At 47.0% G+C, this 18105-nt stretch overlaps 1 protein-coding gene across 2 annotated transcripts in view; it reads left to right on the top strand.

The window, feature by feature from the left end:
* The window catches only part of KIRREL3 (kirre like nephrin family adhesion molecule 3), an 851964-nt gene that overhangs the window by 500906 nt on the left and 332953 nt on the right, over nt 1-18105 (top strand). For both annotated transcript variants that reach the window (XM_073569972.1, XM_073569971.1), the window contains exon 2: nt 7815-7871. In XM_073569972.1, coding sequence (XP_073426073.1) covers nt 7815-7871 — 57 coding nt within the window. The remainder of the gene's footprint in view (nt 1-7814; nt 7872-18105) is intronic.

The raw sequence follows: 18105 nt of genomic DNA, 5'->3' as shown, positions 1-18105 counted from the left end.
GGAGTCGCCATGTTCTGGCCAGCTGTTCATTTAGAGAAGGGCGGCATTATCTGTCCTTCAGGGACCCCTGTTCCAATTTATCAGGCAGAGATTACAGTTCTGTATACTGTACACTCACTTCATTAATTCCTTTATCCCGGAGTTACTGGCCCTCGCTCGCGGCAGGAGCCGGCGGCCGACCAATCATATTTCCCATCCAGGAAATTGGAGAACTATTAATATTCCAGCCGAGCGCCGGAGCTGAATGGATGAAGCAAGGCGCGGAGAAGCGGCTCATTCATGTTAATGCTAATAAATCACCAGCAAAGTGCCAGGTCCAGAAATGTCACCTCCTAGGGGGCCGTATATGAGGGGCTGTACGGTCTGGGCCTGAAGTGCAGGCCCTCGCCATCATCTCTACGGAAGCTCCTATTACAGCCGGTGCCGACCCTCAGATGACGGCTTTATAGATGTGTTACAAAATGTATCTGTATATTATACTGCAGAGATGATACATTGTATTCAATACATAAAACCCAACAAACAAGGTCACAAAGTCATCAAAACATAAGTAGTGGTGGGTAACCGAGATAAGCCTCAAAGTATAGCATAAAGACCAACAAGAAGAAAAAGGAGGCAAGAAAGGGATCAATATATTAATATACCAAGGTTAGGATGCCGCCAATGTTTTTTTTGTGGCAAGAAACTATCACAGGGCGTGCGGATGTGCGCTTGTCTTATGGCATAAAAAAGTCACAAATTTCAATGCACTTTTTTTTTGCACAAAAATGTGGCTCTTGATGTGACTTTTGCCATTTTTATAAAGACGTTGGGATAAATCAGGCGCGGCTCACTGGACAGATAGAGTTAAACCAGATTTAGGAATTACAACTTTTTAGAGTCCCAAAACAGTAATTTCACTCATGTAAACGTTGGAGTAGAAAGTGGAATAATCGACTCCAGATAGAAGTGTTTTATGTGAAAGTGCAACAAGTTTATCAAACACCATGCAGCACTTTTACAACTTTGGCGCAAATAATGACAATGTCGCCACAAGGAAATCTGATTTGCAAATTGTGTAAATCTCCAGGGCGGTGTAAAATAGGTCTTAAGTTACACAATGTGACCCAAAATGCACCAGATTTGGGGGGAACTTTTCACCAAAGTCAATGCATATTCACAGCAGTATCTTCTGCTGGTAATGATCTGGGAGCTTTCACCTCCAGCGTACATCATCCTGTGACACGTGGGCCCCTAGTAAAGGCCCTTGTTGCTGCCATCTTGGTGACCCTTGCTTGTCATTTCAGGTGACTTCAGAGTAAGTTATCCTGTGTGTACATGAGGAATATTTTCTTTCTATTTATTTGACTGCATTTTTCACCAGTTTTCCCCTCTGCAGACTCTCTCGCTCTCATTTTTAGCTGTCTCTGAGTTAGTAGGGGTAGACGAGCTGCAATGATACATTCCATTCACAGAACACACAGATGGACGGATTACTGCTCTCCTGTCTCTACATAGTGCATTTTTAGAAGCAGCAGTACATTGGAGGATATAATTGAGCAGTACTGAGCTGTGTTGCTGGGAATCCAGCACTGCAGTGAAGTCCCTATCTGGCACTGTGTTCAGTTCAGCTCGCTCTCTCTGTGTAAACTTACACCTGGCCGTCTGTCTTGCATTGGTCATGACAAACTTTAGAAGAATTTCAGAGTGAATGATGAGTTCAGGAGGCAGAGGAAAAATGTCTCATAAGTGGAGGAAGAAGCAGATTTTTCTGTTTAGATATATTGTAGTTTCTTATATTCCCTTGTACCAGTGATCCACATAGCGTGTTGTACGGACAGTGACCATTGTAGTCTCGTGTTATATTCTACAGGCGATCAAACAAAGATTTAAGTACTCTAGGGGGGAATAAAAAAATAACACAAAAAATAAAGAAAACGTTTGTTTTCTTTTCCCCTCCAAAAAAATTAAAAAAAAATTCTCAGCCGCTAACATTATTAAAACCCCAAACCTGTAAGTGCGGTGTCAAAATCATCCGGACCTGGAGTTACATCTCATTGTGTTCATTATTTTTCCCCTCTTAGATATTGTTTCCCGTTTTTTAGTAGTTTGTGAATGGTGCCATTCAAAATTACTACTCGTCACACAAAATTCATCATATGACCACACAAAAATACAAAAGTTAAGACTCTTGAACAAGGGGAGGAAGAAAGGAAATAACAAAAGTAAAGCTGACTGCGTCCTTAAAGTGCCCCTGTCAGCAGGATTGTGCTCAGTAACTACAGACATTGTCAGGTCGGCTCCGTTATACTGATTACAATGATACCTGGTGGTGAAATCTGTCTTGTGGTTGTTGTGTAATATGTATTTGTAGTTTTCAGTTAGGCTGGGATCACACTACCGTGTGTGATGCAAGAAACTTGCACGAGTCTCTCCCATCAACACCCAGCACTACCGCCGGCACTCAGGACCGGAGCTGCGGCTGCATGTATTTCTATGCAGCTGTAAGAGGGGGCCAGGAAGGTAGTTGTAGCCAAGGACACCGGGGCTCTGGTGTCCTGACCTCCTCCCACAGAAAAACCATCAGCTTCTACTGGCGTACCTGTTCGAGATGCTGGTCCACCATCAGGGATTCCACAGCAGTGCGACCCAGCTCCTGCACACTTGGTTCTAGTGCTCAGGGTTGAAATAACGGACACAGATACTGATTCTGATGCCAAATCAATGATTTTACTTTCTTCTTTAACGGTCCCGGACATATCAGTTACATTACAGTTTGCACAGCTTTCCTCCTGCACTTTCCCTTGCTTACTTTCAGTATCCTCACGCACATTCCAGGGTAGTAGCGTCCATTGTGGTACCGCAGCATCACTCCTGTGAGACCTCAAGATATAGGGGATCCCGTTCATCCGCTTCGCCTCAGACTTGCAGGCTTCAGATTATTTAAGATCTGCCACATGGTGAATTCTCTGCGCCCTGCAAGACTCTTGGACCACTTTCTCCTTTCCGTTCCTGCTGCTGTCATAAACTGCAATTTCCAGCCCTTGTGGACTTGTCGGGCGTGCTCGCCCTTCTGACTTATTCCTATAATTTACGCTTGCTTAACCCATAGCACCTGCTCCTACAGTTAACCCTTATGTAAACTACCTATCAACTATACCTAACAAGGCCCACTAGTATACCCCATCTAGTGGCCCACAACAGAACTATGCTTACCCAGTCTATGGAACTATATACTAACAGTGCCCTCCACTATTGAACCCGAAGGATGCACTAGTTTACCCTAATCTAAGCATTAATATATGGCATACAATATAATACAATATATTACATCATGGTAACACATAATGTGGCAGTACCAATGAACAGAGGTAATACACTGTAGTGTAGCAATACCGAAACATCGTAAAAGGGGAGGTAGCATTAAAGGGATATTCTTCTTCAATCCCTTACACAGCCGCAGCTCCTGTCCTGAGTGCCGGCGGTAGCGCCGGGTATTGATGCAAGAGACTTGTGCGAGTTTCTCGCATCACACACGGTAGTGTGATCCTGGCCTTAATGAGATTCTCGTGCTCCGGGGAGGCCTGTGGGCGGGGCTTTTTGGTCCTCTGCTCACATATTCATCCTTATCGGCTTAAGACAGGTCACTGATCACTCACTGACCCGCCTCCTATTTTACATGATGAATAGATATACATACTGAAAAAAACCCTTCTGCAGGTGGCGGCGGCGACCGTGCTCCTGCACTGCAGCATAATCGCATGTTTACTGTGTTTATAATTAATATGTTTGAGGTTATCCTGATATTCCCCCCCAAAAAAAAAAATCCATTTAAAAATGGTGCCATCTGCCACACATGTGATTATGCTACAGCGCCAGTGCCACCGCCGGCGCTGGCCTGTAGTGTTGGCCAGTGGATCTGCTGTAACTTTCTCCAGACTTACTGACCTACTTATCAGCGACTTCTCTGAATGCTTGGCCCTGACTGCCATCAACCTCCAGAACCTGCGGCGCCCCTTATCTTCTGAGCACTTGGCCGAACCCTCAGGTGCTCTAAAGATTAACAAGGTTTAGTAAATCTCGTCATGAATAAAACACTACGGACATTTCTGCCGGGAGCCGGGCAGGTGATGCCAATCTGAAGTTCAGCTCTTGCTGCTGCTGATTAATATTAAATCTTTGTTTTTGCCGCGGTCGGGGCCCTAGGGCGCAGGAATTAGCCTGTAAGATCTCAGTGACAGGAGCTAATTATTTCTGTATTCTGCTTTATTCCATCATGTGTCTTGGCAGAGTCAACCCAGGAATATTGCCAGGATCGTCAGAACATATGGATGAGCTGTCAGTATACGGGTCACCGCCATCGGTGCAATATGGGCGCGAAAGGGCAAATAAGGGTCGGTTCCTCCTGCTGTGCCCGCACCGCGCGTGTTTACACCCTCTAGACGGGAAAAGTCTCATTATGCATCGTAATTGTGGTTTAATTAATCCAGTCACTGCTGAGAATTTTCTGTGCTCGTCCTGAATTGATTTTTTTTAATCCAGTCACATCCAGAGCTGCGCTCACTGCCTTGTTGTAACAGCCTGCCCGATTCGCTGCAGGACAAATGGTCTTTCCCTGTGATTTCCAGCGTGAGAGCGATGGAATGGATCAGGAGAAATAGTTCTTTGTTCCTTGTCGCCCAGTAGACAAATATTACAATTTGCGAGTCCTCAAGAGTTGATGCCTTCAGTGATCGCTATGTATGGTCAGACCCAGAACCTCCAAACACTACACAACCAACATCCACAGACCAGACGCTGCAGATAGGCGTAAATTTGGGACCGATTCTGCTGCCAACTAAACAAAACTTAATGCAGATTGTAAAAATGTTCTTAAAGATCAAAGTACATAACTAATGTGTAACTGCAGGGAAATACTACGGAATATTCACCTACTTAAAACCTCATGCATCAAAATTGTAGATCTGGAGAGCAATCACCAGGTTTTTTTTATTATTTTTACCTAAAATATGTGAAAAAAATCAAGACAGGGTTAATGCTCAAACTCCAGGGAGGCTCCCGACAAAGAAAGAAGGTGGGATTTCTGGAATAGCGGCTCCTCTGGGGTGGAAGAAGCAGATTTAGGGCTTTCATAACCTCACACACAGTCTGTGATTTTTGGAATAGCGGCTCCTCTGGGGTGGGAGAAGGGGATGTAGGAAGCCATAACTGTGGGCACAGTCTGGGATTTCTGGAATAGCGGCTCCTCTGGGGTGGGAGAAGGGGATGTAGGAAGCCATAACTGTGGGCACAGTCTGGGATTTCTGGAATAGCGGCTCCTCTGGGGTGGGAGAAGGGGATGTAGGAAGCCATAACTGTGGGCACAGTCTGGGATTTCTGGAATAGCGGCTCCTCTGGGGTGGGAGAAGGGGATGTAGGAAGCCATAACTGTGGGCACAGTCTGGGATTTCTGGAATAGCGGCTCCTCTGGGGTGGGAGAAGGGGATGTAGGAAGCCATAACTGTGGGCACAGTCTGGGATTTCTGGAATAGGGGCTCCTCTGGTTTGGTAGAAGGGGATGTAGTGTAGGGCATCATAACGCTGGGTGCAGTCTGGGATTTCAGCTTTTATGCTGCGTTCTCTTTCAGGAAAGGCTTGTAAGAATATTGTTACTGTGTTGGTTGATGGAGTGGAGTAATTGTAAAAGATTCAATAACTCCTTGACTATGTTGAAATTACTCTCTAAGGAGGATCTATAGGATATAGGAAAAACCAATATAAGATGACAGTAGATTAAATTCTAGGATGTTTCTATGATACTCTTCATTAGCCATTCAGATTATTTCCAGAGTATTTCAGGGACACAGGTTTTACTTTAATTGTTCCAGAGTGAGCGCAAAATCTGATACAGGAAATATATCTTTGTACCGTGTTAGCCAGTAGATAGAAAAATATTCAGAATTGAGAGTCCTTAGTGGTTGATACCTTTTAATGGCTAACTGAAAAAATGGTAACACATTGCAAGCTTTCGAGACTACGCAAAATCTGGTGATATTTTCTTCTATGGGAGATATCAACTCACAAACTGGGTGAAGTAATCAATGCATTCGAATGGCCAGTGAAATGCAGATGTGCATACATTTTCCTCACCTCCTACGGGAACTAATCTTACATTACCTTTTTCTAACACCATTTAACATGAAGGTATCAGCTCAGATCTCCCCTGTGTTTCCATGCTGCACAGTCTCTTCCTATAAAGGGCTATCTCCCGGGTCAGAAGCATCAAGTCTCACACATCTGTCAGTATAGTGAGACAGCAGAGAGCCCAGTGTCAGCCGACTCTAGACTTTGTCTTAATCGGCCAAATCTTTCACTACTCAACTAAACAGGAAATGTTTAAGTTTCCTAATTATACCTATTAAACTAAAGTTTTACATTTTGGTCACCTTTTTACTTCATGAAGTTTTCCAGGAGGTGACAGGTCTCAATTAAGTGTCCTATGGGTGCTTCTTCCACAGTAGTGTTAGGGAATGCTGAATGGTGTGGGCGATGATGAGGAGGATGGCTGGGAGCTCGGGAAACCCGACTGCTGAAGGAATCCGCACAGGGCTCCTGGAGAGCATTTGTGTAGAGCACCAGAGACGTTATATGTCTTTTTATGGTATTCTGGTTCACTGTTGCTGTTAATGGCTGTGTAATGAAATGTCACTTGTGACCCCACATTGCGGTTTAGGGTGGTCGGGAACTGATTATTGGTGCAGCTGTGGTCTGTGCCCACATAGTGAAGCTTAGTGATGGCCGGGATCGTCAGTGCCCTCTGATCAGGAACTTTAGCTGGAGAATTCATCAATTTAATTCACCCACATAAAATAAAGCCGCCGTAGCAGCGGAGTCATAAAGACGCAATTAATAGTCGTCCGTTAATGTGTCATTGTACATTTTGTAATGAGCAAATCTCGGGCAGCAAACAGCGGTTCACGACAGTCACATGATGTGCAGAGTCCTGTAATGAGCAGCCCTCGTATAAATCCTCATTATTGCTGGTGACACCGCAGACCGCGCACGTGCAGACATCTCAGGCGTACACCATTACGGTACCTGAGCTGTTATCACCGCTTCATGCCGATGTTCAGTCTCTTCAACCCAAAGGCTCCATTCACACGGTCAGTATTTGGTCAGTATTTCACATCAGTATTTGTAGCCAAAACCAGGAGTGGAACAATCAGTGGAAAAGTCTAATAGAAACTCGTCACCACTTCTGTATTTATCACCCACTCCTGTCTACAAATACTGATGTAATATACTGACCGAATACTGACCATGTGAATGAGGCCTTATTCTGTAATGTTATCAACTGTGCCATTTTATTATTTCAAGATGTTTTCTTGCAGTAAATGAATGGAGAGTGGAAGGCGGCGGTCACACATGTGTTTGGTGGTCTGTACTTGGACGTCTGTGAGTCTCCTCATCTGAAATTGACAGTCTAATAGATGAAGCTGTCGATTTTAGGTGATGAGACCCAGGGCCAATTCAGGCATTGGATCGGGAAACGCGGATAATTCTGGCACCAGGGAGTTTGTTACGTTTGTATGTTCCATTAGTATCCAGTGTAGACAGTGGTGAACCTGAGCTCATGTCACCTGCACGGATCAGCTCTGGAGCCAGGCTGGCGCCACGTGTGTTTATGGCAGAGTCCGTCTACACTGGACACACTGTAACAAACCCTCAGCTGTGATGGCTCAGGGCAGATTCTCAGTTCCCATTCAATGGCAGCAAGCAGAGATCTTGGACAGTTGCATGTTATTCTAGGGTACAATGAGATGTCACCTAATTGCTCCTTTATCTTTATTTTTCAGATTTTGGTCTAACACTGGGATTTATGTCAAAGGACAAGTTCCGCAAGATGTCAGAAAGTAAGTTCCCTGTGCCTCCCTCCGAGTCGCCGTCCGTCCCTTCCCCCATCTCCTTGCAGCTCTTCTCAAGAAAAATTAGAGACGTTTTTATTTCATGTGTTAATTTCTGGAACTTTTCGTGCGAGTCTTCACTTGGCTTCCAGACAGAAAACAGACATTTACTCCTCGTCTAAATGGAGAAATTGCCAAGAATCTTCTTTCTAAAAAAACCTTTTTCTCCGAACAAACAACTTCAGATTAGTGAGAGGAACTGCGAGACGCGAGAACATGAGAAAAGCAGAAAAAGTTATTTTCTTCCTGTGGTTGGAGTTTAAGCTGTCCCTATGACAACACTTACTGAGCGCTGCATAACAGCATCCACATCACACTTATTCCAGACCGATCGATAATGGCGAGAATGAAAGCTCACGATTGCTCACGTATTGTGAAAGGGTTAAAAGCATATGGCTTGTTCTAGAGACAGCGCTGCCTGCAGCTTGTGTCTGGTATTACAGCGCAGAGCTGCAGTGTGACGCCGGTGTTGTTATCCGTGGTTGGAGCCAGTCGCCTTGTTCTTCTAATCCTGGACATCCCCTTTTAGTTTATTTCTAAATGGTTTGGGGTCTGTGCACACCTTGCAGGTTTGTCGTGTTTTTTTTCCTGCGCAGATTTGTCACAAAACCTGAAGCAAAGTGACTGCGAATCCTGAGGTCTCGTGCACACGCTGCTTCTTTGTGATTTGCAGCAGGTCTCAGCTATACTAATGAATGGGGAAAATCTGCACAAATGCGCACGTAAAAAAACGCAGAAAACACAAGGCAAAAACGTGTCTACTCTGCGTCCTTCCTGCCAAGAGCTGCAGAAATGGTGCAGACACATCTGGCTGCATACTGCAGGTGTGCACAGGCCCTTAGCACTTTCGTAGCCGCCTCTATCCCATGCTTGGTTGCTGCATGGCATTGTGGCACTTGTAGTGTTCCCTGGTTTTCGTTAATACCCGACTGCATGGCACAGAATGCTGCACGCTATGTGCTGCCGAGGATCCAACCACAACAGGTTTCAAGAACCTCTCAGTGAAGCTGTGTTTGCAGCTTGTGATGTCACTAGAGTAGAATAATTTCATGTAGATTAAGGGGGGGTGTCTCCGGTTCCTATTTTCAGGAGCCAACCGCTCTGTTGCCCCCTGCTTGCCGTGGGACGGGGTGCATGTCTGATGACTGACATTTGGGACCACTGGCGGGATTCTGCTCTCTCCAGAGGCCGTGTAGCATCTGCAGAGCGGGAGGAGAGGGGTTGTTAGCAGACTGAATCTCTAGATCCCACCAGCTCTTACAAACCCTATAGCAAAGAGCTTGTCAGCGTTTCATGTCTTTGCATTGGAGACCCGCCACCTCTGAAGAACTGCAGAAGTGGCTTGTGACCCTGGCGATGAGCGGTAAACTGTACAATGATAAATCCGTCTATTCTTGAGGATTGTTAATAAGAGGAGCATTGCATGTTCTTCCAAGGACCTTACTAAGAGGAGACATCCCCAGATATCCCCTGGCAGCGGTGACTCACCTGTAGAAATGCGGATTGCTGGTCAGCGCATGAATGCGGGAGAAGACCTGGATCTTCCTTGTATTCTGTCTGTTATTTGGGCCATAAGTTTCCCATTAATTGCATTTGTGGCCCCTGTAAATCACATGAAAATACAATAAGCGCTCCCCAGCTGCATCCGCTGATCGTTCACGTAATGGCGGCATTAATCTTACTCGGACATCCCGCAGCTGAACCCCCTGACCCTGCTGCATTACTTTGATATCAGTTTTCCACATTCATATTGATCCTGTATTCATGAATTAATGGTTTCTCCGCCGCGCTCCTCGGATCCGACCATCACTGAAAATTTATGGGCTGTAATAGAGTCCGGCTCCTCCGTAAACCCGACCATTGTCCTTAATTAGCCCCGACCTGATAGGAGATATGGGACCATTGCCCTTTAATAATAAATTACATCTAGATTCGGAGCCTCGTACCGAACACATTGCCGGTCTTACTGCCTCTCCAGAGGCAGACTCATTGTGCAGCTGGAAGAGAAGGAGGTGAGCTGTGACATCACCTATTGTGAATGGTGGATCCTGTGTTATCTACTGTTTAAAAGGATTTAAAAAAAATTTTGACTCATCTATCTGAAGTAAATCAAATGGACTTTACCTGCCCTCCCGGGGTCCAATGCAGGGTCTCCACTGCTGCCTAGATGGCTAATGTTTGGCTGCAGCGATGATATCAGTGTTGCAGTCAATCACTGCTTATGCTGTCTACACTGGCAGAGCTGTTCAGCTTAGGCCTGTTTCACACATCCGTTTTTTCCCTTCAGTCAAAATCCGCTAAATTTTAAAAAAAACAGATCCGCCAAAAAAGGGCCGGATCCGTTTTTCCCCCATAGACTTACATTATTGGCGGATCTTGACTGACGGTCGTCCGTCTCACCCGGTTTTTTAAGGATCCGCCAAGATTTTAGCGGCTCCCGGGCAGATGAAACAGACCCTGCAACGTTTTTTTGCTTTGACGGTCCGCTAATTTCAGCATTAACCCATAAATGCCGCTCCGGGAGCCGATAAAATCTCTCTCTCCCGTCCCGCGATATCCCTCTCGCTCCACCTAACGCGATATCGCGCTCCACCTCCCGCGATCTACATGCAATTCGCGACCGCCGCGGTCGCTTTAAATTTGGCCGCATCACTTCTCCCATGGATCCTTCATCCTACGTGCTCCGCTGACATCCGTCAGTCACGGATCAGCTGGTTTCAACCTTTGTCGGATTTCAACAGACCGCAGATGACGGAGGTATGAAACAGGCCTTAGTGATTGGCTGCAGCACTGTTGATATGATGTCACCAGATGCAGCAAAGACCAGGGCAGCGGTGGAGACCAAGAGCTGGAGAGTAAGTAAAGCTCCATTTGTTTTGTTTCCAGGAATCTGAGCCTATGAGCAAAAGTTTTTTGAAATAGGGCAATCGCTTTAAGGAGTGGAGGCTATAATCCGGCCAAACATGAAGTCGCTTTGTTCCACCCATGATAGCTGGTGCTGCATAATGAATGTGTACATGAATCCGGCGTCGTCGCTCAGTGGGGCGTTCGTTCTGTTTAATATTTCATCTCAATCACATCAAAGTGCGGTCAATTATGTCCAAGAGACTGAGTCATAAATGATTCACGTGGTGATACATTGTATCGCTGCAGCCGCCACAGGTGAGGACGCTGAGCTCTGCAGCGGTGCTGGCATCAGCGGGGTTAAGCGCGCCTTTCCTGGGACCCTCCTCCTGTAATTTGCGTGCGTTTCCGCTCTCGTGCGTTTGTCTGTAAGAGTTTTCAGACGTGTGAAATTACATTGATTACAGCAGACAAGTCTCTTCTTCCTCAGAGTCTCAGTCACCGCGGCTCAGCCCGTGCGTCTCCCGCAGTCGGAGGCACCGGGGGGACTCGTATTCTCTTTGTCTGGGCTCTAACAACTCCTTATTTTCCACGTCACTCATAGGGCCGGCACCGCGTCCCGACAATCGGTGTAAAGTCTCTTTATATTCAGCGCCGCTTTGTCAAACGCTTGTTAAAAGGCTCTTAGTAACCAAAGGCATCCTGTGCAAGAGACGATTCATCGCAGGTTTCTCCACCTTTTAATGGAGCAACAGGGGATTTTCGCCGGTGTAAAGCTTTTCCCATCTCTGAACGCTGGATTTGTGAACATCTCCTGATCATCCATGAAAGGGCGAGAATGAAAATCTCCTTAGATCCATTATTACTCCTCGCACTTACTGGCCCTGTAATGAATTAGCCTGTCCCCAATGTATCAGCCCGCAGCCCCCTGATCCTGGATGGGGGGTTACACTGTACAGCAGGGTTCCCCAACTCCAGTCCTCAAGGCCCACCAACAGATCATGTTTTCAGGATTTCCTTAGTATTGCTCAGGTGATAACTGCTTCACCTATGCAATACAAAGGAAATCCTGAAAACATGACCTGTTGGTGGGCCTTGAGGACTGGAGTTGGGGAACCCTGCTGTACAGTGTGCACGGATACATAGGGCCTCTGCTGGAGCACATCTGTCCCCAGGAGCCCATCCATCGGCCTGAGATCCTTCTCCTACCTGACGGCATCTATGGCTCTTCTCTTATTTAGCCGGCCTGACGTCTCCTGCATGATACAATGATGATATCCAGCCAGGCCGGCAAATCAAACAAAGAGCGGTGGATGCAGGAACGCAACGGCTCTCAGGGCTCCCGTCCACTGGCCACAAACTACTGATGTGCTCAGTGCAAATGGTCCTGCAAAAATAATCACACCATTCCTAGAATCTACCCCTGATTGCATTGTGTGATGGAGCAAAGGTGGCAAATTTAACTACTCAGTTTCTTTCTGTTACGAATCTCCAAATCCCCTGCTTAGACATTAAATAACACAGAAGCATGATGAGCCTGCTGCAGCCACCGCCAGGGGAAGCTCCCTGTATACAGAGATACAGGATAACATCCTGTCTGAAGCCACCACCAGGGGGAGCTCCCTGTATACAGATACATGATAAGATTCTGTCTGCAGCCACCACTAGAGGGAGCTCCCTGTATAAAGAGATACATGATAAGATTCTGTCTGAAGCCACCACCAAAGGGAGCGCCCTGTATACAGATACATGATAAGATTCTGTGTGCAGCCACCACTAGGGGGAGCTCCCTGTATACAGAGATACATGATAAGATCTTGTCTGCAGCAACCACTAGGGGAAGCTCCCTGTATACAGAGGTACATAATAAGATCCCGTCTGCAGTCTGTCACTAGATGTGGATCGCCCGCCAGGGCAGTGGGGATACTCAGTGACGGGCTGCTTCTTAAAGGGGAAGTGTCACAACGGCAGTAACCCGGTCCGTGGCCCTGGGCGTCCAATAAAAGGGAATATTTACAAGGGATAATAGAGTTTGTAATAAGTTTTCATGACGCCACCTGTGGTTTCTGGTCAGAGGTGACCAGTGCTGCAGAGCAGATCCTCTGGGACTGAGTTGGTACAGCTCTCCACAGGCAGAGCTTTGTCCCAGGGCAATTGTAATAGAAGAGATGTAGTACTTGGCAAGGGATGTAAAAGGGCTGAGTAGGTGTTCTGTGATGATAGATGTAGCAGAGCTAGATAGGTGACGCAGGAATAATAGGAGGACACAGCTGGGTGCAGTTCCAAACTTTCACTTTCTCCTCATGTTCTGCCTCACTCTGCACTGTTCTTCCTGCTCTCCTTCTGTTACACCCGACCCACCGACCAACACCCTTTCCTACCTAGCAGGGCTGCCAGTAAGAAGGAACGGAACCCTGCTGTGTGATATGTGCTGGGATGTAGGTGTTAGAGTCCTGTGGGGTGCTCCCTCCTTACCTGTGAGTGGGGTACCACATCTCTGGGTAAGGTGCAGTACCTCTGTGGCGACTGAACCCTCAGGGGCGCCACAAATGGCAATAGAGTAGAGGGAGGACTGCAGACAGCAAGAGCAGACCTGCAGTGCAGAAGCGAGGCTGCCACCAGGTGGCAGCAGAATAGTTAAAAATGCCGAGTCGATATTAGTCTGTAGCACAGTACCAAAGGAATAAACAAACACAGAGTCAGAACCAAGCCAAAAGAGTCAATACCGGTCAGGAGCAGATATGCCAAAGACAAGAGACAAACAGCAGGTCAAAGTCCAAGCCGAGTCAGATACCAGGGAGTCCTAAACATGAAAGGGAAACACTGAGTCGAGACGGGGAGTGGGGGACAAACAGGCATGGGCAAAGTCAGCAACAGCAGGAGGCCAAATCAGGGTACTACCAGAGTCAGATACTCACCCTGTAGGAGAAAATATAACTGATATGGCCAGCAGGAAGAAATAGCAAACCTTAATCCAAAATAAGGCCAGGCAAAGTTAACGCTTGACATGATCAACCTGGGAAAAGGGCTGTCTGCTAAAGCGTTTCGCATGGACTCTGGAAAGGTACAGGCCATTGTTGATTGGGTGCAACCGAAAGATCTGAGAGGTCTTCAGCACTTTTTGGGGTTTGCTAATTATTATCGGAGATTTATTAAAGGGTTTTCTCAGGTGGTCAAGCCTCTCACTGATTTCACTCGTAAGGGGGCTGATATTAAAAACTGGTCAGTCTTGGAAGTTGCAACATTTTCTTAATTGAAAAAATGTTTTATGTCTGCTCCTATGTTGGTCCAGCCCGATCCGTCTGAACCATTCATTGTTGCGGTAGATGCATTGGAGGTGGGAGTGGGGGCTGTGTTGTCTCAGGGACCCGCCACTTTAATTAACTTGAGAGCTTGTGCATTTTTCTCCAAGAAATTTTCTTCTGCTGAGAGAAATTATGATGTCGGGAATTGGGAGTTATTAGTGATAAAACTTGCTTTTGAAGAATGGAGGCACTTTTTGGAGGGGGCTGCTCATTGGATTACGGTGATTACGGACCACAAGAACCAGTTCTACATTGAGTCGGCTAAACGCTTAACTCCTAGGTAGGCGAGGAGGTCACTTTTTTTTTCACGGTTCCATTTTTTTCATCACCTTTCGGCCAGGGTCCAAGAATGTCAAGGCTGATGCCTTGTCTCGCAGTTTGGATCCGGTGTCACCTCCCGAACCTCCCTCTTTCATTCTTCAGGACAGGGTGGTCGTTGCTGGGGTGTCCTCCAAGTTGGAGCAGGAGATTCATGAGGCTCAGTCTCTTGCTTCTCCGTCAAAAGCTACCGTAACCAGCCGACCGGGGAATTGGTGCCATTACCAATTCCAGATAGACCTTGGACTCATTTGTCCATGGATTTTATCACTGATCTCCCTCCTTCCAATGGTAAGGCTGTGTGCCAATAAAAACGCTAAAAATAAGCTTCCCATTCATTTCTATGCATTTTGCACTTTTTGTGCATATTGATGCGTTTTTTACCGCTTTGCGGTAAAAAACACAGCATGCTCATTAATTTCGCAGATTTTTCTGCATTTCTGGCCATTTCTATGGGTTTGGAACCACGCGGAAAAAAACGCATTAAAAACGCGCTGAAAACGCAGAAAAAACGTGCGGAAAATGCGCAGAAAAAAACGCGCGGTTTCTGGGAAGGGAGTCCGGTTTTTAAGCAGAAATTTTCTGCTACGTGTGGTTTGGGTGGTGGTTGACAGATTTAGTAAACAGGCGCATTTTGTACGGTTAGCAGGTCTACCTAATGCAGAAACTTTATCTAAGTTTTTTATTGAGCATGTTGTGCGGTTGCATGGTGTGCCTCTGAATTTGGTGTCTGGTAGAAGGGTACAATTTGTGTCCAAGTTCTGGACGGCTTTCTGTAAAAATCTTACAGCATAATGAATTATACAGTGAACTCTGTATACAGAGAGCTCCTCTAAAGCCCCGTTATACACTGCGATATCGCTAGCAATATCGCTGTAAAGTCACCGATTTTCTGACGTAGAAGAGATATTGCTAGCGATATCGCTACATGTGATACTTACCTCCAACCGGCTCCCCCGCTGGTTATCGCTGGTCGCGCGAGAAGGTCCTGGACCATTTCTCGTCGTCAGCTTCCTGCGGCGCTTCCTGCTGTGGAGACGAGCGAAGCGTGGACGCGGGCGGGAGGACGTCAGGATCGCCGCGTCTGACAGGTAAGTAGCGACCCCCAACCCCTGCGATGTCGCTGGTGAGATCTGCCTGTGTGGCAGCTCACTAGCGACCTCTTAGCGATGCACCAGCGATCCATATCGTTGTCGGGATCGCTGGTGCATCGCTATGTGTAACGGTACCCTTAGTGGTGGCTGCAGACAGAATCTTATCATGTATCTCTGTATACAGGGAGCTCCCCCTAGTGGTGGCTGAATTCAGAATCTTATCATATATCTCTGTATATCGGGAGCTCCCCCTAGTGGTGACTGCTGACAGAATCTTATGTATCTCTGTATACAGAGATCTCCCCCTAGTAGTGACTGCAGACAGGATCTTATCATGAATCTCTGTATACAGGGAGCTCCCCCTAGTAGTGACTGCAGATAGGATATTATCACAAGTCTCTGTATAAAGGGGGCTCCTAGTGGTGACTGCAGACAGGAACTTATCATGTATCTCTGTATACAGGGAGCTCCCCCTAGTGGTGGCTGCAGACAGAATCTTATCATGTATCTGTATACAGGGAGCTCCCCCTGGTGGTGGCTTCAGACAGGATGTTATCCTGTATCTCTGTATACAGGGAGCTTCCCCTGGCGGTGGCTGCAGCAGGCTCATCATGCTTCTGTGTTATTTAAAGTCTAAGCAGGGGATTTGGAGATTCGTAACAGAAAGAAACTGAGTAGTTAAATTTGCCACCTTTGCTCCATCACACAATGCAATCAGGGGTAGATTCTAGGAATGGTGTGATTATTTTTGCAGGGTCTTATCATGTATTTCTGTATAGAGGGAGCTCCCTTTAGTGGTGGCTGCAGACAGGATCTTATCGTTTATCTCTGTATACAGGGAGTTCCCCCTAGTGGTGGCTGCAGACAGGAGCTCTGTACCAGAAAAACAGACCAGTGGAAAGACTTAGGCTGGTTTCACATTAGCGCTTTTTAAGCGCACGCACGGCCGGGGGTAGCTCCGCCCCCGAGCCGGCTCTCTGCCCGGCGTGCCCGCCCCTTGCTTGTAGCGCCGCCTCCTAGCGGACAGCGGCGCCTGCGATCGGCGCACCCTATCTTTAGCATAGGGTGCGCAGATCGTGCGCAGGCCGTGCGCTAGTTGCGCTTTGACCTGCGCTGCGAACTTTTGACGGTGCGCCGTGCGCGCCAAAATCGAACTTTTCGGATTTTGGCGCGCACGGCGCACCGTCAAAAGTGTGCAGCGCAGGTCAAAGCGCAACTAGCGCACGGCCTGCGCACGATCTGCGCACCCTATGCTAAAGATAGGGTGCGCCGATCGCAGGCGCCGCTGTCCGCTAGGAGGCGGCGCTACAAGCAAGGGGCGGGCACGCCGGGCAGAGAGCCGGCTCGGGGGCGGAGCTACCCCCGGCCGTGCGTGCGCTTAAAAAGCGCTAATGTGAAACCAGCCTACATAAGAGACTGATGAACTCAGAATATTATTGGCTGATGCTTCGGCACTGGATTCTTTCTATTTTTCAGTCTGATCGTTCCAATCCTCTTATATGGTGCCTTGAAAAAGTATTCATACCCTGTGAACTTTTCCACATTTTCATCCACAAACTTAAATGTACTTTATTGAGATATTATGTGACACCCACACAAAACAGAAAGTAAAGGAAATGATACGAGATTTTCTAAATATTTTAGAGCTATAGTTTATAGTCAGTACTTTGTAGGACCACCTTTCTCTGCAGTATTTTATGGTCTGTCTTTCCCACCTTTCTCTCCAGTCTTTTGGGGTCTGTCTCTCCCACCTTTCTCTGCAGTCTATTGGGGTTTGTCTCTCCACCTTTCTCTGCAGTCTGTTGGAGTCTGTCTCTCCCACCTTTCTCTGCAGTCTATTGGGGTCTGTCTCTCCACCTTTCTCTGCAGTCTTTTGGGCCCTGTCTCTCCCTCTCTTCACTGCAGTCTTTGGGTTCTGTCTCTCCAGCTTTGCACATCTTGAGGTGACATTTTGCCCCTTTGCCCCCTCGCTCTCGCTCAGTGACATTGGATGGAGACTTCTTTGATCAGCAATTTTAACGTCTTGTCACAGATTCTCTGGGATTTCTGTCTGGACAGTGACTGCGACGCTCACACAGGAATATGTTCTGGTCTATATCCCCCATTGTGGCTCTTTCAGGATATTTAAGGTCACTGTCCTGCTGGAAGGTGAAACTGCGCCTCAGTCTCAAGTCTTCTGTAGCCTTTAACAGGTTTTCCTAGTGTTATGCATTTAGCCCAAGAAGTTCTCCTTCTCTGATCTGATGGCTTTCAAGTCTGTCTTTCTTCTGGCCACTCTTCCATAAAGGCCAGATTAGTGGAGCACACGACTAATAGTTGTCCTGTGGACAGATTCTCTCCCCTGATCTGTGGGTCTCTGCAGCTCCTTCAGTCACCATGGGCCTCTCGGCTGCTTCTTTATTTAGTGCACCTTTTGCTTGGGATGTCTGCGTAACAAGGGCAATGGGGGGGGGGGTAGTTATGGCCGAGTTATTTACATAGACGGGACTGACACAGTTTTTCCCCACGAGTTACCTTCTCTTCCTTTGGTCACAGCAGTCCAGGCAATTAAGGGGTTCGGGAATACAGCTGTGCAGGGAAAAGTAACTTTTATTGAACAACAATGAAGGATGGACAAAAAGA

This window comes from Dendrobates tinctorius, unplaced genomic scaffold (genome assembly GCF_039654945.1).
Source record: "Dendrobates tinctorius isolate UK_male_01 unplaced genomic scaffold, ASM3965494v1 ptg000028l, whole genome shotgun sequence".
In the NCBI taxonomy this organism is placed as follows: domain Eukaryota; kingdom Metazoa; phylum Chordata; class Amphibia; order Anura; family Dendrobatidae; genus Dendrobates; species Dendrobates tinctorius.
Note: the sequence above shows the minus strand (reverse complement) of the source record. Positions and strands in the feature narration are given on the sequence as shown.